Raw genomic sequence first — 23406 nt, 5'->3', positions numbered from 1 at the left:
CGCCCATATGCCTTTGGAGCCCTGGACCTCAACACTTCCGACACACCCGGAAGTGCGGGGTAGGGGAGAGGAGCAGGGACACCCAGAGTGCGTCCGGGGAAGCAGCCGGCACTTCCGCCACACTTGGGCGTGTCGGTGGAAGATTGCTGGGAAACACCTGGAGCACATCTAGGTGTTTATTAAAGGGGACACTTCCCCTCATGTGATGGCTGGAGTCGGGAGAGAAGAGAGGACAAGGTCTAGGAGGAGAGACAAGGAGGCGGCCTGAAGAAGTGAGGCATTGTTGGTTAGCCAGGACTTTGGGGACTTTAGGGGTTTGGTGTGCACTGTTGTAAATAGAAGGATTTACAAAAAACGTGTGTGGGGTGATTTAAACGTGTCTGCCTGTCTGTGTCCGGGTCATCTTCCACAATGTATATTGGAATGTTTTGAAATAAAAAGAGAAGCTTAGGATAGGATATTCATTTTAACAACGTTAATTCTTCCAGCTAGAGTGTGATGAGGGGTTGACCATCTGTGCAAGTCTTGCTTAATTTTTTCCATACAGATGGCAAAATTTTGTTGATAAAGAGCTTTATGTTTGCTTGTAATATTTAACCCCTAGGTATTTAAACTGATCTGCAATAATAAAAGAGAAGGTGTCCAATCTAATATTGTATGCTTTAGAATTCACTGGAAAGAGCACACTTTTATTCAAATTAATTCTGAGACCAGAGAATTTTTGAAATTCTTTAAGTGCTGTTAAGACTGCAGGCACAGTATTTTTAGGATCTGAAATATACAGTACCATATCATCTACATATACAGAAATTTTCTGTTCCAGTCCTTCTCTTATTATCCCTTTTATCTCATAAGCATTCCGACAGTGAACTGCCAGTGGTTCAATGGTGATTGCAAATAGCAGTGGTGACAAGGGGCATCCTTGCCTGGTACCACATTCTAGTTTAAAGTCGTCTGAACAAATGTTGTTGATACAAATTGAAGCTTCTGGATTGGTATACAGTGATCCCTCGCTTTATCGCGCTTCGACTTTCGCTGAGTCACTCCATCGCGGATTTTAATGGTAAGGATATCTAAATATATATCACAGATTTTTCAAGGGTTCGCGGATTTCTGCGGACAATCGGTCTTTTAATTTATGGTACATGCTTCAACAGTTGGTTTGCCCAGTTAATTTCATACAAGGAAGCTATTGGCGGATGGCTGAGAAGCTACCCAATCAGAGCACGTATTACGTATTAAATAAAACTCCTCAATGATATCCGATATGCTTCCCGCGCGGTGCTTCGCACACTTAAAAGCTCTAACAGCCCGCATTGATTTTTGATTGTTTGCTTTTCTCTGCCTCTCTCACTCTCTCTGACATTCTCTGCTCCTGAAGGAGGGGGTGTGAGCAGAGGGGCTGTTTGATGTCTTTACACCGTGAGCTCTAACTCTCTCTCTCATTCTTTCTAGGTCACTCCTGTCCCGACGAAGATATCTTAGAGATCTGAAGGTCCGGCTACTAGATAAACCGTCCTCGCCATCTGTAATCGGCGTAACATCAACCCTGCATTGTGCCGACCTCACCCCCGCGTCTCGTAGGAGCGACACCGCTGATGACCTCGGCAGATTTCAGCTATGCAGACGGGGGGTTCAAGGCCAGAGCACCTCCATCGGCAAAGGCGAGCATCCTAACTCAGAAAACAATAACAACAACATTTATTTATATAGCACATTTTCATACAAAAAGTAGCTCAAATTGCTTTACATAATGAAGAATAGAAAAATAAAAGACACAGTAAGAAAATAAAATAAGTCAACATTAATTAACATAGAATAAGAGTAAGGTCCAATGGCCAGGGTGGACAGAAAAAACAAAAATCATTCCAGACGGCCTGAGAAAAAAATAAAAACTGTAGGGATTCCAAACCATTAGACTGCCCAGTCCACAGAAAAGGTTCGACCCTCTCCGCGTCCCCAGTTCACCTTCAGCCCCTGGTGGTGTTATAGTGGTAGGTGATTCTATTGTTAGAAACCTTAATATCGCATTCCCTAATGGAAAATCGTTTGTTTCTTGTTTTCTCGGTGCTCGTGTCCGAGATGTAATGAGACGTGTGCTGGCAATCTACGAGAAGCACAAGAACAGGGCAGTTGGAGCGGTTGTTTTGCATGCTGGCGTAAACGATATAAGGCACCGACAATCGGAAATCCTTAAGGCTGACTTCGCAGCTTTGATTAAAGACACAAAGGAGAGGACCCCATCGGCAAAGATCTTCATTTCGGGTTCACTACCTCTTGTCAGACGATCCAATGAGTAGTACAGTCGTCTGCTAGGATTAAACAACTGGCTACAGGGTTTCTGCAAGAAGAAGGATGTCGGTTTCATCAACAATTGGAATCTCTTTTGGAAAGGCCGCTTCTTCAAGCGTGATGGCCTGCATCCGAACAGTTTCGGCGCCCGGGTCCTCTGAGAAAATATATCTAAGGTAATTAATTTATCTTGACTATCTATCTCTGCTCTTAACCCCTTCCGAAATGATACTGTTGTGCTAGGACATGATAAGTGTTTAATAGAATCTTCCGTTAAAGTGCACAACATTAATACTGTAATAAGCAATCTCAATGCACGTAGAAAATCTAGGAAATACGGCATAAACTCCAATAATCTAATTAAAATTACTATTTTAGAGGAACAATGTATTAAAACTATAAAACAGATCACAGATTAAACAAAAATACACACAGGCGCTAATAAAATAATTTAGTTCCTATTCCAAATATCAATAACGCATATAGTATTCATCTCTGCCCAATCCGAAACATTAAATATGGCACTATTAAATGTTAGAGCTTTAACTAACAAAACGTTTTTTATCAACGATCTTATTAGTGATAAAAAAATAGATTTTATTGCACTAAGTGAAACGTGGCTTAACTCAGAGTGCGCTGTTTTAATGAATCTGCGCTCCGGATTACAGTTTTACTGTGCAGACCGCCAGGAAAAGGGGGGGCTTGGCAAACATTTACTGAGCCGTTAAAATGTAAAGATGTCAGTTTTGGTAAGTTCAAGTCCTTTGAGTATCTCGCCGTTGTTATCATGGAGATTCTCAAGTTCTAGTATTATCCGTGTATAGACCTCCAAAATTCAACGGTCTTTTTGAGGAATTCTCTGACTTAATGTCAATTTTAATTACTAACTATGACACACTCCTAATAGTTGGCGACTTTAATTTTCATATAGATAATCAGTGTGATCTAAAAGTAAAAGAATTTATGAACCTCCTGGATTCTTTTGATTTGAGACAGCTCGTTAAATCAGCCTACACATAAAGCAGGTCATACGTTAGACTTAGTGATTACTAAAGGACTGAAAGTTGATATAAAACAGATCATTGATATTGGTCTATCAGACCATTTTCTTCTACTTTTAATATAGAAATAATGATAAAAACACTCATGAGAAGCATATTGTTAAAAAACGCTTCTTTGACTCAGCAGCAGCTTTAAAACTTACAAACATTCTAAGCAATCAGTCCGTTTATAGTGCCAACTATAATAGTGAGGATAATGTAAATAGTAAGGTGGAAAGATTTAATACTAAAGTGAGAGCTGCTGTTGACATAGTTGCACCTGAAAAGACAGTTTAAAAAATCTTCTAGCATTATTATACCATGGAAGAACCAAAGAGTGTCTGATTTAAAGAGAACATGCTGTAGAGCTGAGTGTAAATGGTGGAAGACTAAACTAACTATCCACTATGAAATATTAAAAGTCAAAATAACAGAATACAATAACATTGTCCATCTTGAGAGGCGCTGCTATTTCTCTAAAATTATAAATAACAATGCTAGTAATCCCAGAGTCTTGTTTTTTTTGATTGATATCTTCTAAACCCAGGTAACTCAAAGGAATGCCTCCTAAGTACTTCCAGTAAAACCTGTGAGGCTATTGCTGTATTTTTCAACCAAAAATTAATATTAGAAATAACATAATATATCTCCCCAACACTAAGGATCCTCCTAAACCCCAGCATTCTGTTATAAACAAATTAAACTCTTTCACTAGGATAGATTTACCTGATTTATAAAAAATAATATCTCAATTTTAAACCCTCCACCTGTGTCCTTGATCCAATACCAACAAATTATTTCAAAGAAGTATCAGGCATGCTAATTGATAATGTTCTTGACATAGTAAATTCGTCATTAGATACGGGGGTCTTCCCAGACTGTCTTAAGACTGCTGTAGTGCTGCATTTGACACCATTGATCATAATATTCTTAGAAATCACCTTAGTCAATGGGTGGGCCTCTCAGGCAGTGTCTTAAATTGGTTTGAATCCTACATGACAGGGAGAAAATTCTTTATTAGTTGTGGTAATTACAACTCAAAGACACACGATATCCAATATGGTGTTCCACAAGGCTCTATCCTGGGTCCGCTGTTATTCTCAATCTATATGCTTCCATTAGGTCAGATTATCTCAGGGCACAACGTGAGCTACCACACCTATGCTGATGACACACAGCTGTACTTAATAATAGCACCTGATGACCCCGATTCTCTTGATTCACTAACACAATGTCTGACTTGTATCTCAGAATGGATGAATAGTAACTTTCTCAAGTTAAATGATGAGACAACTGAAATCTTAGTGATTGGAAATAATAGATACAATGAGGCTATTAGAAATAAACTGGATACATTAGAATTAAAATTCAAGACGGAGGTAAAAAGCTTAGGGGTAATTGTTGACTGTAATCTGAATTTTAAATCACCTTTTAATTAGATCACTAGGACAGCATTTTTTCACTTAAGAAACATAGCTAAAGTTAGACCTCTTATATCACTGAAAGATGCTGAGAAATTAGTTCACGCGTTTGTTTTCAGTCGTCTAGATTACTGTAATGCACTCCTCTCAGGACTACCCAAAAAAGACATAAATCGTTTGCAACTAGTGCAGAATGCAGCTGCTAGAATCCTAACTAGGAATAGAAATTCCGAGCACATTTCTCCAGTGTTGCTGTCACTACACTGGTTACCTGTGTTATTCGGGATTGACATTAAAATTCTGCTGGTTTCTAAAGCCTTAAATAATCTCACCCCATCTTATATATCGGAATGTCTGACACCTTATATTCCAAATTGTAACCTCAGATCCTCAAATGAGTATTTCCTTAGAATTCCAAGAACAAAACTTAAAAGTAGTGAGGCGGCCTTCTGCTGTTATGTACCTAAAATCTGGAATAGCCTGTCAATGGGAATTCGCCAGGCTAATACAGTGAGCACTTTAAAAAACTGCTAAAAACACATTATTTTAACATGGCCTTCTCATAACTTCACTGTAATCAAAATCCTGATACTCTGTATATCCAACTCATTATAATAACTATTCATGGTGGCTCTAAAATCCGTACTAATCTCTACTCTCTCTTCTGTTTCCTTTTCCAGTATCCTTTTGGTGGTGGCTTGCGCCAACACCATCTACTCAGAGCACCGTGATGTTCCAACAATGATGGATGAATTAAAAGCCAGAAGTCTATATGACCATCAACATCAAGCGACTCCGTGAGAACCCTAACTACAAAGAGGACTATTTCATTTGTTAGGTAGAATGCCCAGAGGGGACTGGGCGGTCCCGTGGCCTGGAACCCCTGCAGATTTTTTTTTTTTTTTTCTCCTGCCGTCTGGAGTTTTTTTTTCTGTTTTTTCTGTCCACCCTGGCCATGGGACATAACTCTTTTTCTATGTTAACTAATGTTGTCTTATTTTAATTTCATATTTTGTCTTTTATTTTTCAATTCATTATGTAAAGCACATTGAGCTCTTTTTTGTATGAAAATGTGCTATATAAATAAATGTTGTTGTTGTTTGCGCAGTGGCTGTTTGCTTAGAAGATATGGACGCTCCTCTAAAAAATGCTGAAAGGCTACCTTCACATTAATCCCTTCATTGCCGCCACTTTATCGTGGTGCTGCGCATACTTAAAAGCCCAACAGCCCTATTGATTTTTGATTGATTACTTTTCTCTCTCTCTCTGAAATTCTCTGCTCCTGACACACACTCTTTTGAAGAGGAAGATATGTTTGCATTCTTTTAATTGTGAGAAAGAAATGTCATCTCTGTCTTGTCATGGAGCACAGTTTAAACTTTTGACTAAAGGGTGTTATTTAATGTCTAGAGGGCTCTAATAATGTTAAAAAAACGTATTTAGAAGGTCGTAAACAGGTTTTCTATGCTCTAACTGCAAAAATATTAGATTTATAAATAAAGAATCCTACTTCGTGGAAATTTATTTATCTGTCTGGAGCGGATTAACCACGATAAACGAGGGTTTACTGTATAACTGTGCAGAGAATATTTATAAACAGTGTGGGAGAGTTTCTAAGGGCTTAAAATATATAAAAATAACCATACAAACATATGGTTTCTACTTCGCGGATTTTCACATATCGTGGGGGGTTCTGGAACGCAACCCCCGCGATTGAGGAGGGATTACTGTACAGTAGTTTGATTCATGCACAAATGTTCGGGCCAAACCCAAATTTCTCTAATGTAGTGAAAAGGTAGTTCCATTCAATCATGTCAAATGCTTTTTCTGCATCCAACGATAATATCATCTCTGGGTGGTTTGACTTTGCTGGTAAACATATTACATTAAACAGGCATTGAAGATTAGAAGCTAAGTGTCGGCCTTTAATAAATCCAGTCTGATCTTGTGATATTACCGAAGGCAGCAATTTCTCCATCCTTCTAGCTATAATTTTTGAGAGTATCTTAACATCATTTTTCAGAAGTCAAATTGGTCTGTATGATGCTCATTGTAATAAGTCCTTGTTTTGTTTAGGAAAGACGGTGATTAATGCTTGGCAAAAAGTGTGAGGTAGAATTTGATTGTCTCTGGCTTCTGCAAATGTTGCTAATAAGTGGGGTGCTAGCTGAGTGGAGAATTTCTTATAAAATTCTATTGGGTAGCCATCAGGGCCTGCTGCTTTCCCGCTTTGAAGTGACTTTATAGCGTCTAGTAATTCTGATAGCGACAGAGGTTTATCCAGTTCCTTTGCACTAAAGGTATCTATTTGTGGTATCACCACAAATGTGAATAATTTTTTAAAGAATTGCAAACTGGCCAAGAAAAGGGGAGTGTGGTTATGTATATACATGTTTCAGCTTTGCACCCAGTACTGCATGGAGTGGGACAAAGGCTGCAAGCTCACAACCACCACCGCCTTTAATCCAATTAAGCTTGTCTGACAATGAAAATATTATGATTAATCCCTTAACTCTTTTAGGGCAATTTTTTTTTTGTTTCTTTTCTCCCAGAGCTCAATATTTTTCCAAAAACTAAGATTTTTTAAAAAAAACAACACAAAACAATTGTTTAACATATCAAATCAACAAAAATATTTACTTTTGACAAATGTTACTGTCTAACATGTTGTATACTATAATTACATACTATGATTTCACATACATATCACATACATGTTACACAGTAAAGTCCTGCAAAGTATATCGTTCAAAGCAGCCAATTGCATGCATTGCCACATTGCACTGCTTAAAATATGTGTTGCTTTGGTGCCTCCTTTTCAATTGTCTGTTGCTGCACTTTCTCACATATATTGTTAGTGTGCACTGTAGAGAGACAAGTCACTCATTTGACATTGTGCCATGCCACTGCCACCAAGTTTTCTGCCCGCATGAAAACCGGATTGTCACCTCTTTTCATCTTCAGCCTGTCTGGCTTCAACTGTGAAGGCCTGCGTCTCCTGTTCACCATCACTGTGCCACAAGCTTCAATTCCCCTGCTCTGTAGCTCCATGAACAATTCTGGGCATGTATAAAAATTGTCCATTGTGAACTTGAACCCGGACACAGGCAGACAGACATCGTTATTGCTCACCACACACTCGTTTTATTTACAAAATTTACAGGTTGTCCCGCGCTCAACTCCCCAGTGCCTCTTGCACCAATTCCTCAACTCCAGGCCTTACAATGCCTCTGTCACTTCTCAGGCCTTACAATGCCTCTTTCTCTCTTTTCTTTCTCTCTTTTCCTGGCCGCCTCCAGTCCTCCCGCTAGCTCCGTCCTCTTCCACCGACTTCCGCTCCAGACTGAAGGGAGGCGGCCCCTTATATAGTGCTCCCGGATGAGCACCAGGTGTTTCCGGCATCCACTCCTTGGCCACGCCCAGCGTGGCGGAAGTGCCGGCTGTCCTCCCGGCAGCTCTCCGGTCGCCACAATAAGTCTTCCCCCCAGCACTTCCTGGTGTGGCGGAAGTGCTGGGCTCCAGGGTTCCTCAGGCTCCAGGGCGCCGCCTGGCGGTGGCCACGGGCCCCTACAGGATTGGGCTTCCAAGCCCTCTACCCGTGGCCCCCTATCCAACCAGGGCGACGCCCTTGCGATCTGGAGGAGGCACAAGCCCTCCTCTGGTCTTCCTGGGCGTCCCGGCCGGGCTCCATCCCCGGCCCGGAACCACACGGGATAAACCGGCACCGGGGCGCCGCCTGGCGGTGACCTCGGGTCCCTACAGGGTTGGGCTTCTAAGCCCTGTACCCGAGGCCCCCAACACAACCAGGACGGACGCCCCCTCGCGGTCTGGAGGAGGCACAAGCACCATGTACACAACATGACCCAAATGTTTACAGCCCTGAAGCAGCTCCAGCACAACCTGACATTTCTCTCTTTGAAAGAAATACTTTCCTCTTTATATGTGATTACTTTCAGGCAGAAACCAGTGTTTGCTTCTGCCAGTACAAAATCCTTTATGCCATACGTTGTGGGCTTGTCTGGCATATACTGGCAGAAAAAAAGGCATCCCTTTTATTTAATCATAGATTCATGCACAGACAAATCACAGCCAGGATGATAAAATTGTTTATATGTTGGTTCCACAATGTCAAGCAGGGGCAAAACTTTATACACGGGGTTATAGCCTGGCTCACCCCTTGGGATTTGCTTCTGGTTATCACAAAAGTGAATAAAACTTTGCAGCATCACGTACCTATCACATGGCATAACCTGTCCAAAGTCACCAGGGAACAAAGCACATATGGACCAATGCTCCCTGAAGTTATACCATCAGTCTAGTCCCATCTCTATTTGTAATGCCGCCACAACGCCCTTCATCTCATCTTTTGTTGTGGGTTTCCACTTTGAAAAATGAGAATGCGATGCAAGCGCAGCCCGCAATTAAAAAAATTGCTCTGCCTATCCATTTGTCTCGTCTGACAGTAGCTGAAAAGCAGCAACAGGAAAGAGTAGCCTGAGGTAGTCCAGCGGCTGGTAATCCGTCGTGTCCAACAGCAAGCCATGCCGTCTTGTGAAGTCCGGTAGCCAGTTCGGCTCCCACTGATCAATGTCTAGGTATTCCTCCCATGCAAACCTTGCCGTAGGTGCATCGGCTGTGCGAATGCGCTCAGCCGATCAGCTGGGGCAACATCGGCTGGTGTACGATCAGCTGATGCCGGCTTCTCACTCTCTTGGTCGATCTCCTGATCACTGTCAATAAAATCTGATTCTGAAAAATCACTCAGTCTGACTCAGTGATAATGCGCAAAACATCGCCTGCCGAGTATTTTCTGCACTCGCTTCATGCCCTCGTGAGATGTCAAAGCCATCTTGTCTTTGTTTACATTTCGCAACTCGCGCGAGTCAATGAGTCTAACATTCCTCCAAGAGCAGAGGGCATGCCTGTGACATGACAGTGAGTTTTGTCGCCATTAACAGCCGATTGTCGCCCTCTATCCCAGGATGTTGACTTTTGTCGACATTCGCCCTCAACCCCTCCGGTCGACAAAAGTCGACATTCGCCCTAAAAGAGTTAAAAAGCAGCTGTCACTATTTGGACAAGTGTTCATGAATGAAATCATGAATTCTCATTGTCAATGTTCTTGTATTTTCTGCTTCACACCTAGAATCCACACTGCTTTACTAAGTGGTTTTTCAGCTTTGCCACCTTTGTAACATTCTACATAAGACATTCAGTAATAGCCACTTTTACACTTACCTCTGCAACTGAGAGCACACAAAACATAGATGGGTGAAGGGGGTCAACTCCTTCCAATCTCATCCCCACTTTGAATCCATTTTTATTTGTGGGGAAAGTTTGATACTATGGTATGACAGGTAAAGAAAAATAAAAAAGAATACATCAGTTTCTTAAACAGTAATAAAATGTTATTTTATACTGTATACAAATTAATAAAACAAAGTTCAGAATTTGGTATTTAATTTATTTTTCACAAAAAATAACTGAAGAAAAAAATTGTCTTTAACAAGGTTAAGGTTAAATGCCATACTACACAAGTTTTTGATTAAGACACAAATTAATGCAACTGGCATATAAAGTTTCTTGAACAAAATACACAGTGAATGGATTGGGTGGAATAAACCTACAGTCTTGCAGTTAATACTCTTAACTCCTATCTGCTAATACAAAGGTGATGTACAAAGCTGACTCAGAGAGACTTCAAAGATTAAACTCAAATTATCGTGGCAATAGATGTAGGATTACATTTGACATTATATTCATTCAGACACGCATTCTGGAAAATTAAAATTTAGTTTTCGTTGATTTTATTTCAGACACACACCTATACACAACTCAAATACATCAGGCATGCTATCTTTCAAATATCATTTATTGCCAAGTTAGACCTTAATGTAAATCTTAATGGATGTAGGAGGAAAACTAGGCTACTGTACTGAAACAAAAAAAATGTGTACTACAGTTAAATGTGGAGCACAACAGTCTTGGTAAATAAATTCTCTCTTTTAGTCTGTGTTGAATGTGTTACTACTTTCATAGAATTGTAAATCATAATGCAACAAAAGGTTTATTAATTTCTATAAATTGAGCACTGACAGTTCAAGCAAATTGTTCAGCATCACACAATAAGTTAATAATGGAGATTGTTAAAACAGTCTTATAGGTAACATTAGGATTAAGATTGCCTTAGGATACACTGCCTGTTTACCAAAATCAACCACAGTTCCAGACTAAAAGACCATAAAGTGCATCCCACATCCCCTCTTTCCTTTATTAGCCATGTCTCCTGTGCTTTTCACAGTAAAAGTAGACTTTAATCTGGCTAACCACCAACACTGTGAATAGACTGAACACATGCACCAGATCTCGTCAAGACTAAACACTGTTTAAAATTCAAGAATATTCACTTTAGCCTGGTCAAACAAACAATTTATTTCAACAGTCAAGCAACACTACCTAATGCTAAATGATCTCACAAAGAATAAAATATGCTGAGTTAATCAAAAGAGAAGCAGATGTGGTAACAAAAATTATTTTCATTAAGTTGATTCAGAAGCACATGTCTGTGGAAGTTTAGCTTATTAAACTGGCAAAAAGAAAAAAAAATCTAAATGTTTCAAAGAATTGGGTTTCTACCAAATTATACTTTGATACTGACTTATTCCTTAACCTGACTTTAGTATGTTTCTTGTTGAAGTCAAGTTCACATATTAAAAAAAAGTTTGGTGTGAGAATTAAAAGTTTATGACTACTGAAACTTAATATGCCCCTAGAATTTTGACACTCTTCCAAAAGTGACTATTCATTTGCATATTTGGCAAAAACAAGCAGATGCAGCAAATGTGCTGTCTGCTTCTGTTGGGAGCCAAAGAACACGCTTATCATAACGGACATGAACACTTTATTTTTCTTATTATTGCTAATTCATTCTGCTACTTGACAGCAACCTGTCTAAACGATCTTAATCCAACTGCAATGGAACAAATGTCTCTGTAGTTGTCAAAATCGATAAAACTGCAACCTGCCATAAATTCATCAAGATAGTATGAAGAAAAAAAAAATAGACTTTCTTCTACAAACATTTTCAAAAAAGATTACTTATTGCAAAATCAAAGTCCTTATCTTTCAAATGTTCTTTTACAACGTGAAAATCCTTGGTGATGTCAAAGATTCGGAACACACAATTCAAAAAAACAGAAAACATACAAACATAAGGGTATATTATAAAAACAAAATAGAACTCTGTAGAGGAAAATTCTTCCTTATAAGTTGTGTTTATGTAACTAAATGCCTAAAAATTATTCAAGCTCACCTTCACTTACATGTAAGCTCTTCTTTTTTGCATCGGAGAACTTTTGCTCCTCATGCCAAATTCATCACTCTGTACCAGCATGTACCATTACCAAATAAAAGGTCATCCTAAAACTCTTGTGGCCAAAAGACAATAATTTTTTTATGCTAGACACTAGGAGTACTGCAACACTGGTGCATTTCCACCTCCCTCAAATAACAGAGCAAAATCATCTTAGCACAAAGGACACAATTTCCTGATGACCTGACTGTTTACAAGAAATACATAAGGGGTTAGTGTCCCCAACCACAGATAAGACAGAGCTGCTTTCCATGCAAATCCAATGATCTGCATCTTCAGGTTCTGGTATAGGCATGTTTTCTTCGAAGCAGATTTTACCAAAAGCTGGATCCAATATGCACTATGAAAATCATGCTCCAAATATTGTGTGACTCATTTGAAGATTATGAAAAGTTTGTGAAAATATATTAATTTAAAAAAAGCAACTTTGATCTACATGTCAATAATGTCTTGTACGTAGATATCTCTATTGCAAAGTGTATTGTAAAACTACATTTTTACCCTATAGGTATGGGTAAGTTTAATTTTCTTTCCACATCGAAAGCACATACTGTTCAGTTTGCCTGTTGATTCTAAAAGGCCCAGTATGACTGAGTATGCCCTGTAATGAACTGACATCACTTGGATGGTTGTATCTTGCCTTCTGCTGTCAAGATGGGTTTCAGCTCCATGCCCTTAAAGTTGTATTAATGCAGGAATCAGAAAATAAAATGACAGATGGCTGGGCACATTAAAGACAAGTGCATTGATCTGATGGAACATTATTTTATTTTTGCTTTTATTTTTTAACACATTCTCTAAGCAGAATAAATGTCCATTTCTGTTAGCAGGGTAATCTGAAAAGCTTACTGACAAAAATGTACAGCAGGTATGAGAAAATAGAATAGAATAAAACAAGTCTATTGATATTCTCATTTACTACAAGGCTAAAAACTTTTTGAGAATAAAGAATAAAAATGGATTTAAAAAAAAGAAAAAAGGTCCGAATAAGTGTAAGCCATACTAATTCGGGGTGTTCATAATAAATGTAAATATTTACTTCATGAGGTACAAGTACATAATGAATAAGAACAGTGAAGTCAGATATTTGAAATAGCAAATGTGTGCTTCAATTTAAATGTTTAAAATCTAAACATTCTTAATTGTAATAGAAAAAAAAAAATCACATCATATTTGTAATCACTGACTTTGAAACAGTCTATGATGATACACCAAATGCTTATGATTGAAATTGGCAATTTTTAACCTGCTGGCAGCCTACAGACTAGTATTAATAGTAAAGAGTCAAGAATCAAAAATGCTATCATATTTGTGACCAGCAACATCGAAATAGCATAAAACGACACTCCACATGCCTATATTGCTGACCCCTATTTTTTCAAAGTTTATGAAAAGGGAGTAACTTTAATCCTCATATTCCATTTGAGATTACCCCTGGGGTTGGCTGATGGGGCATACTGTATACAACTTCATGCTTATCTGATCATTTTTGTTGAAAACATCCATCAGTTTACTCCTTATCATAAGGGTGTAATTTCTTGCACAAAAATGGTCCAAAATCACCAAAAATTTGTTTTGTTTCAGGACTAGGGGGCCAATAATAGGAAGGAACTTCAAAATGGTCAATATTTTGCATAATTAGACATGAAGAGTCAAACTGTAAATCATATGTGTGGGTTTTCTCAAACTGGTGAGTTAGGAGGTGCGGGACAAAAATAAAGTAATAATGAACACAAATGTCGACAGCAAGGTAAAATTTGAACTGCAAAGAAACATTACAGTGTTGCTTTTAATTCTTTTAAGAATTTTATTATTTAGTGTACCTCTGTGAACAGCTTGGCTGCCACAGCTTCAGCTTTCTCTTCATGCAAGTATTGGTCCCAGCTCCACATTTTCTTTTTTCCATTAACTGTAAAGACAGAAGAGTAAAAATTTTTAATAAGCATTGGATATGGTTCATGTACCACATACCTGTTTTTTTTATGACAGAATTATATTTTTTGCTATGGTACTGACACATATATTTATAACACTCGATAATTACAATTAAAATTGCCATTCTTTATTTATTGTTTCATTTGATTTAGAAAGCAAAAAGGATATTAAATAGAAATAAATCTTCACATCCAATGGATAAATTAACACTTCCCACTCTTTCTTACTTACTTTTAACAAAGCCATTTGCCAGAATATGAAATGAAGCCACATTGACTGTTTTCAAGGATGTCAGCAGCCTTGCTATGCCATTGTGTTTTACACATGTTGTTTAAACTAGATACAGACCAGTATATATCAGCTTGGGTGTACATTTACTTATTTGGCTGACACCTTTATCCAGGATGACTTGCAACATTTATGATACAATTGGATACATTTCTTTTGGTTTTCCAATTAGAGCAGAGGCAGGTCAAGTGGCTTGCTTATGGTCACACAGTGTCAGTAGTGGGAATTGAACCCACTGCCTACTAAAGAGACACACTTTACACATTAGAATGAGCTTTACAGATTTCTAGTCTGAATTAAATACTAAAACTAGAAGGAAGGTGCTTAATGAAATTAGAAGATCTGTATTGTACAGCCAGTTCATAAATGCCGATTCCTGAAATCGTTGAGCCACAAAAAATCTTTGCATTTCTCAAGAAGACCATGATTTCACACGGGTTTACATTCATGATTACTTTGTCAAGTGTTTATACTCATTGTGAAAGTCTCAGCATAAAACACAGACTGACTGACATGACCAATAAAGAATTTCTCTAGTATTAAGGACTGTTAGGGCAATGGTTAAATTGTATACACAGTGGAAATATACTGTTAACTGAAAAATAAACATGGCTTAAAACAAATACTAAAAACTTCAAACATGATGATGTTATTGCCATATGAATTAATAAATACCAAACGTTTGAGATACTTTAATTTAAGCAAACTCTTTAAAACTGTTTTTTATAGCAGCGCACTTTCAAAACCAGATTTTGTCAGAAAACCACTTTGTCATATTTGTGACATTTGCTATGAGATGACATCAGTGTAAGGACAAGTCAAATTAATTGAAAGTTTAACTGTTTTAATTTTCCAAACCTTTCCCTCCTTTTTCGGATTTGTCACAACTTTAAGGCTACAATTTTAATAAAATTAATTATTAGTGAATCAAACTTCTCAATTTAAGATTATTATTATGTCAGAATTCCAATAAAACATAATTACGCATAACTGGAGGCTAAGTTGTATTCTCTCCAAAACTTCTCCGGGTTTTGCATATTTTCCTAATGCTTAAAAAAGCTTTACCAGCTTAGAAACACAAATGTCTGTGGTGTTTCAAAACACCAATTTAATCTTTTTATTTTTTCTCAAAATATATAGAGCAGCTTACTTTGTCAACACATTCTCAAAGTAAGCACAGATTGTGCATTTTTAAAATTTCTGAATCAATTTCATAAATTAATAAAAGTGCTAGTAATGAAAGCTTGTTTGCCTTTAAAATGCAGCAAGGCATTTTAAGGTGTAACTGCGACTGCAACAGCTCTCTATGTCCCATTGCACAGTGGGATTTTCTATGCCTTCACTCATGTTTGCAGCTTCCAACTTTTTTTTCCTTTATGTTCCCTAATGTACTACTTCACAACTTCTAACATATCACCACTTATAGGTATAACATAGGTTGAGAGCAACTTCTCTAGCCTATTCTCTTTATGTTTGAAGAGCAGAATTGAATAAATCTGGACTCTCCAAAAAATTACGCATGAAATTAGCCTGAAAACATAGAAGTACCAACATGAAGGTTTATACCCTTCATGAAAAAGTACCTTCTGGATGTACAGGACATAAAAATCCTTCAAAGACATAATTAAAATATTACACATCCAGGCATTTCTCAGCGCTGTATAAATATGCTGCTTTACATATCTGGAGTGACTTAACTATTCTTTATTAAATTATTAGTTCCTTCTATTTTTTTTCCCCTGGGGCAATAAACATTTGGAGTTTCCCTTATTTCAAACTACTGGCTAAGGCTTAATTATAAAGTTATGTCAACAGTGATGCTGCAATAGTTGTGATTACTTTCAAAACACAGTTACTGCAGAGACTAGCAATTTTTCTAATTCTGAATGCCATCGGGTTAAATGTCACTATTGTGGTCTATCATTATTTATGATCACATATTTACTGTGATCTGTCACATCACTCACTCACTCACTCGCTCATCACTAATTCTCCAACTTCCCGTGTAGGTAGAAGGCTGAAATTTGGCAGGCTCATTCCTTAAAGCTTACTTAGAAAAGTTGGGAAGGGTTCATTTCAAATTCTACGCGTGATGGTCATAACTGGAACCTATTTTTCTCCATATACTGTAATGGACTTTAGCTCGATGGCCGTGGCGGGCAGAGCTGCATCTCGCATCATCACGCCTCCCACATAATCACGTGAACTGACTGTAAACGCAGTACGTAGAAAAGAAGGAAGAGCTCCCAAAGAGTGCTGAAGAAAAACGCATACAAGCTTATTCATAAGTACAGCTACTGCGGAAACAAAGCACGGTGTAAACCGCAAGTTTAAATTAAGTTTATGGACATGCTCCCGCTGCCGTTTGTCATGCCTTCGTCGAATACTTTATTCGCGAGATACAAGTTTAATGAGAAGACACGAGGTATAAACGAGATTTTGGATCACTTTGTAAAGGAGTGAAAATTGCTGTAGCGAGAAACTTTTAAGTGCCGGGTCTTAGCTAACATTAAATAAAGCCGTGGACATCGCAACATCACACAAGAGAGCAACTCACTTGAACTGACTGAACGCAGTAGGAGTGATCACTTCCATGCATCAAACCTGTTTAGAAAACGCATTACACAATTGACAAGATAGGAAAAGAATATGCTCTGAGCTGAGCTCCACAGCTAACACGGTCTTACGGAAGCAACTTCGTCACGCTGCCACCAAATACTCACAGAAAAATCCACAAGTTAATACACACGCTGTCTCTAGAGTTTCTCCACACTCAATATATTCCTCGCATCCCCGTTATACCCTCTGATCTCCCATTTCAATTCAGATGCCTCCAATTTCCAGTAACCCTCTGCTGTGTGATGACAAGTAATAAGTCTCAGGGACAGACCCTACAAAAGGTTGCCATTGATTTCAGGCAAGATTGCTTTTCTCCTGGACAACTATATGTTGCATTCTCAAGAGTGAGCTTGCGCAGCTTCGTCATATTACAACTGGAGTGCTGAACTGACAACGTGCTATATAAAGAGAACTATAACAACCGTAATACTGTAAATGAACAATAAAACAGCGGAGAACCCGTGGATTAAATTAAAAGGCAGCTTCCTAAGCTAAGCAAGGAAAAAGGATGGCCTTCTATTCCGTTCGTTTATAAAACAGCGGAGAAGCTGTGTAAATGCTGCTTCACAAAAAACCATCGGAGCGCCTTATATTGTAGCGGGGCCACATAGTTAGTGTTAAATGTCAGTTCTGAGTGCGTCTCGTTTCATTGTCCCGTTTGCTGTTTGTGTCTGTATCAGTTAATGCCGTTCCCGTAAAGGAGGACGGATGATGGAAGGAGACCACAGCCGCAAACATGGAAAACACCTGTTCTTAATTAATCAATTACAGCCGTCACATAGACTATTTAAGTAATCAGGAAGGAGAGGGAAGGAGAGAAGAAGGAGAAAGGAGACCATTTTGTTTCAACCACGTTTCAACTTGCTTGCTGTTTTTTCACATCGCGCCTTTTCACCAGTTTGCTTTTTATTTTGCCGGACTGTCTTTCAACCTCCATCTGCTGAGACCCCGGGGTCAATTCGCCATCCACCATACACTGAGGAATCACGGTGAGGTTGCTCCAAACGCCGGGAAAATCAAACAACGCATTTACCGCCTAGTTCAGTCATCCGTATTCAGGACAGTTTTATAATCGGACTCAAGTTCACAATCATTCAGTTTATCAGTCATTTTGTTATTCGTGTTTTGTGTTATATGTTATATGTTACAGGAGCAAGGGAGGGTTTTTGTTGTATTTATATTTGGTGGTGTCTTGTTGTTGCTGGCATGGAGGGATATTTATATTTATGTAGATCTGTTTTCTGTTTTTTGCATGTCTTGTTTCATTTAATACATTTAATCCGTTTAATTTTACATCCTGTTTTTGTGTACTTATATTTACACCGTCGATTGTGGGGAAAAGTTTAATTGGTTAGAAGTACGGCTTGATAGTTAGATTATTTCTCAGTAAATTATCCAGGCCACAGGTCTTGGAGGTGTAGCTGCCGGCTGGGTAAAGGGGTTGGCCGTTACAATATGAGCAGGCAGTCAGCTAAAGAAGGGAATCAATAAATATCTATAATCGTAATAAACGAACAAAAAATAGCATAAAAGCTACGGATTAAATAAAGGAAATGGGTACCTGAACAGTAAAGTAAGTTTCAGATAGCTGCACAATAACTATAGCAATCGTAATAAACGAACAATAAAACAGTACAGAACCGTTCGTTTATAAAGCAGCGGAGAAGCTGTGTGAAGGCAGCTACACAAAAAAACAGCAGAGCGCCACACTCTGAATGTATTCCTCGGATCACCGTTATACCCTCTGATCTCCCATTTCAATTCAAATGCCTCCAATTTCCAGTAAGGCTCTGTTTCACGATGACAATTAATAAGTCTCAGGGACAGACCCTACAAAAGGTTGCCATTAATTTGAGACAACATTGCTTTTCTCCTGGACAACTATACTTTGCATTCTCAAAAGTAAACTCAGTGCACAGCTTGGTCATATTACAACCGGAGTGCTGAACTGACAAAGTGGTATACAAAGAGATCTTTAACAGATAGTTATTGGTATATTTTCCCTCAGTTTAAAAAGGTTTTCTTTTCTTCTTGATAAAAATTTAAAAGCAGTACTTTGTCGCTGTATGTATGTATGTGTGTATATATATATATATATATATATATATACTCACCTAAAGGATTATTAGGAACACCATACTAATACGGTGGTTGACCCCCTTTCACCTTCTGAACCGCCTTAATTCTACGTGGCATTGATTCAACAAGGTGCTGAAAGCATTCTTTAGAAATGTTGGCCCATATTGATAGGATAGCATCTTGCAGTTGATGGAGATTTGTGGGATGCACATCCAGGGCACGAAGCTCCCGTTCCACCACATCTCAAAGATGCTCTATTGGGTTGAAATCTGGTGACCGTGGGGGCCATTTTAGTACAGTGAACTCATTGTCATGTTCAAGAAACCAATTTGAAATGATTCAAGCTTTGTGACATGGTGCATTATCCTGCTGGAAGTAGCCATCAGATGATGGGTACATGGTGGTCATGAAGGGATGGACATGGTCAGAAACAATGCTCAGGTAGCCCGTGGCATTTAAACGATGCCCAATTGGCACTAAGGGGCCTAAAGTGTGCCAAGAAAACATCCCCCACACCATTACACCACCACCACCAGCCTGCACTGTGGTAACAAGACATGATGGATCCATGTTCTCATTCTGTTTACGCCATATTCTGACTCTACCATTTGAATGTCTCAACAGAAATTGAGACTCACCAGACCAGGCAACATTTTTCCAGTCTTCAACTGTACAATTTTGGTGAGCTCGTGCAAATTGTAGCCTCTTTTTCCTATTTGTAGTGGAGATGAGAGGTACCCGGTGGGGTCTTCTGCTGTTGTAGCCCATCCGCCTCAAGGTTGTGCGTGTTGTGGCTTCACAAATGCTTTGCTGCATACCTCGGTTGTAACGAGTGGTTATTTCAGTCAAAGTTGCTCTTCTATCAGCTTGAATCAGTCGGCCCATTCTCCTCTGACCTCTAGCATCAACAAGGCATTTTCGCCCACAGGACTGCCGCATACTGGATGTTTTTCCCTTTTCACACCATTCTTTTTAAACCCTAGAAATGGTTGTGCGTGAAAATCCTAGTAACTGAGCAGATTGTGAAATACTCAGACTGGCCCGTCTGGCACCAACAGCCATGCCACGCTCAAAATTTCTTAAATCGCCTTTCTTTCCCATTCTGACATTCAGTTTGGAGTTCAGGAGATTGTCTTGACCAGGACCACACCCCTAAATGCATTGAAGCAACTGCCATGTGATTGGTTGATTAGATAATCGCATTAATGAGAAACTGAACAGGTGTTCCTAATAATCCTTTAGGTGTGTGTATGTATATATATATATATATATATATATATATATATATATATATACACACACACACACAGACACATATGTATATATATGTATGTATATTTATCTGTATGTATGTATGTGTATATGTATATATGTATATGTGTGTGTGTATGTATGTGTGTATATGTATGTGTATATTGTGGAGGATGGCCGACCGTTTATCCCGGCCAATACCCCAAGCCGCCAGGTGGAGCCCTCCTTGCAGCATGGAGGTCCCCGGAAGACCAGCAGGGCATCATGGACAATGGAGTTTTTATGCACAGCCCTGCTGGATGCCATGGGGGCTACAAGAGGGAGCCGCAGGGAGGACCGAAGATTTCTTCGTGCCCTATGACCCGGAAGTTCGTCATAGGAAGAGCGACGGGCTTCCGGGTTGAAGAAAAGAACTTTTACCTGACCCGGAAGTGATTGAGAATCACATGGACTGGGGATTAGGAACACTTCTGGGTCAGGAGATATAAAAGGACTGTGGGAGCTCCCAGACGGCGAGCTGAGCTGGGAGGAAGGGTGGCAACGCGTCTGGGAGCTGGAGGATTGGTTTAGTGTATTATTGTGAGTTATAGGAGTATTGTGGTGGAGAGTGTGCTTTGTGCACTGTGGCATTTAAATAAAGTCGACATTTGGACTTATACATGGTGTCTGCAGTCGTGGACAGGGGTTCAAGGGAGCGAGAGCGCCCCCTATCTACCACAATATATATGTTGATATGTGTATATATTGTGAGCTGGAGGGCTGATCGCACCCCAAATAGAGACAGACGCCCCTGGGAAAACCACAAACCCTGAAACACTGACTACACATTGCTCCTTATCCTTGCACTATAACGCGTAATACAAGCCTCGCTGTACTCCGCCGACTTATAAGCCTTGCGCAGCGCCTGTCAGTTTGGGAATTGATTGTTTGCTTTTATCTCTCTCTGCTCCTAGAAGAACTGTTATATCTGACTTGTCATGGAGCACGTTTAAGCTCATGTGTTTGCGGTGTCTGAATAAAAATCCTTCTTTTTTTTTCTACGACCTTCTGTGTCTCTATATATATATATATATATATATATATATATATATATATGTATATATATATATATATATATGTATATATATATATATATATATATATATATATATATATATATATATATATATATATATATATATATATATATATATATATATATATATATGTATATGTGTCTGTGTGTACATATATATATATATATATATATATATATATATATATATATATATGACAGCAACACTCCTAACAGTGACAAAACAATTACATTGACAATCATGTTACGTTATTTTTAAAATGTTTCCTTTTCTTTTTCACAACTTCTTTAGCATACTACTTCTCCGCTGCGAAGCACGGGTATTTTGCTAGTATATATATATATATATAAAAACATATTTACAAAAATGATTATGCTGCTAATCTCATCAGTTGGAGTGTTTTGCAGCTGTTGCAAAGACAGGTGTTGGGGTTGTAAGCAGAAATACTGTTCAGTGATCCCTCGCTATATCGCACTTCGAATTTCACGGCTTCACTCCATCGTGGATTTTAAATGTAAGCATATCTAAATATATATCACGGATTTTTCGCTGGTTCTCGGATTTCTGCAGACAATGGGTCTTTTAATTTATGGTACATGCTTCCTCAGTTGGTTTGCCCAGTTGATTTCATACAAGGGATGCTTTTGGCGGATGGCTGAGAAGCTACTCAATCAGAGCACGTATTACCCATTAAGTAAAACTGCTTAATGATATACGATATGCTTCCCATGCAGTGCTTCGCATACTTGAAAGCCCCAACAGCACGTATTGATTTTTGATTGTTTGCTTTTCTCTGTCTCTCTCACTCTCTCTGACATTCTCTGTCCCTGACGGAGGGGGTGTGAGCAGAGGGGCAGGTCGGACACTGGCCTAGAGGATACGGACGCTCCTCTAAAAAATGCTGAAAGACTACCTTTACATTGCTCCCTTCATTGCAGCTGCTTTGTCCGGAGGTGCTTCGCATACTTAAAAGCCCAAACAATCCTATTGATTTTTGATTGTTTGCTTTTCTCTCTCTCTGTCTCTGCTCCTGACGCACACTTCTTTGAAGAGGAAGATATGTCTGCATTCTTTTAATTGTGAGACGGAACTGTCATCTCTGTCTTGTCATGGAGCACTGTTTAAACTTTTGAGTAAAGGGTGTTATTTCATGTCTAGAGGGCTCTAATAATGTTTAAAAATGTATTTAGAAGGTCATAAACAGGTTTTCTATGCTCTAACTGCGAAAATATTTGATTTATAAATAAAGAATCCTACTTCATGGAAATTCATTTATCGCGGTAGAGTCTGGAATGGATTAACCACTATAAACAAGGGTTTACTGTATTTAAAACATTTTTGTGCCATAGAAACAATAGCTTGCTCCTACACTGGCAGAATTGTTTATGGGCCAAGTCTCAGATCACAAACTACCACACTAAATAACACACCCATCAATGGTGGTATATCACTGTCTATGTAACTCGCACTTGGATGAACTAGACTAATTTTGCTACTCAGTCATGTGGGAACATATCACAAACCAGCTGCAACACAATTTGGGCCTTGATCCACAGTTTAAGAAACCCAGCTATATAATTATTTCAGGACACAACTTTCAATCATTCTCTTACATACAAAGCCATAAATTGTTTAGCACTCTCCCTGTATTTACTGTACTGTATATACCGTATACTGTATTTGTAATTACTGTATAGCATACGTGGCTCACAAGTGGAACTGCTCAATTAGAATAAACTGAATTGCACAAATGACACAACATTATACAGTGACCCCTCACTATATCGCACTTCGACTTTCGCAGCTTCACTCCATCGCGGATTTTATATGTAAGCATATCTAAAATATATATCACGGATTTTTTGCTGGTTCACGGATTTCTGCAGACAATGGGTCTTTTAATTTAAGGTACATGCTTCCTCAGTTGGTTTGCCCAGTTGATTTCATACAAGGGACGCTATTGGCGGATGGCTGAGAAGCTACCCAATCAGAGCACGTATTACATATTAAATAAAACTCCTCAATGATATACT

General features: G+C 38.8%; 1 protein-coding gene across 2 annotated transcripts in view; it reads right to left on the bottom strand.

Annotated features, from left to right (window-relative positions):
* Positions 1-23406, bottom strand: part of LOC120530360 (lethal(3)malignant brain tumor-like protein 4) — a 478825-nt gene that overhangs the window by 342565 nt on the left and 112854 nt on the right. For both annotated transcript variants that reach the window (XM_039754804.1, XM_039754805.1), the window contains exons 4-5: positions 13949-14034; positions 9992-10096 (exon numbers count right to left, since the gene is read on the bottom strand). In XM_039754804.1, coding sequence (XP_039610738.1) covers positions 9992-10096; positions 13949-14017 — 174 coding nt within the window. In that variant the 5' untranslated portion in view covers positions 14018-14034. The remainder of the gene's footprint in view (positions 1-9991; positions 10097-13948; positions 14035-23406) is intronic.

This window comes from Polypterus senegalus, chromosome 5 (genome assembly GCF_016835505.1).
Source record: "Polypterus senegalus isolate Bchr_013 chromosome 5, ASM1683550v1, whole genome shotgun sequence".
Lineage (NCBI taxonomy): Eukaryota > Metazoa > Chordata > Cladistia > Polypteriformes > Polypteridae > Polypterus > Polypterus senegalus.
This window is presented reverse-complemented; position numbering and strand designations above follow the sequence as displayed.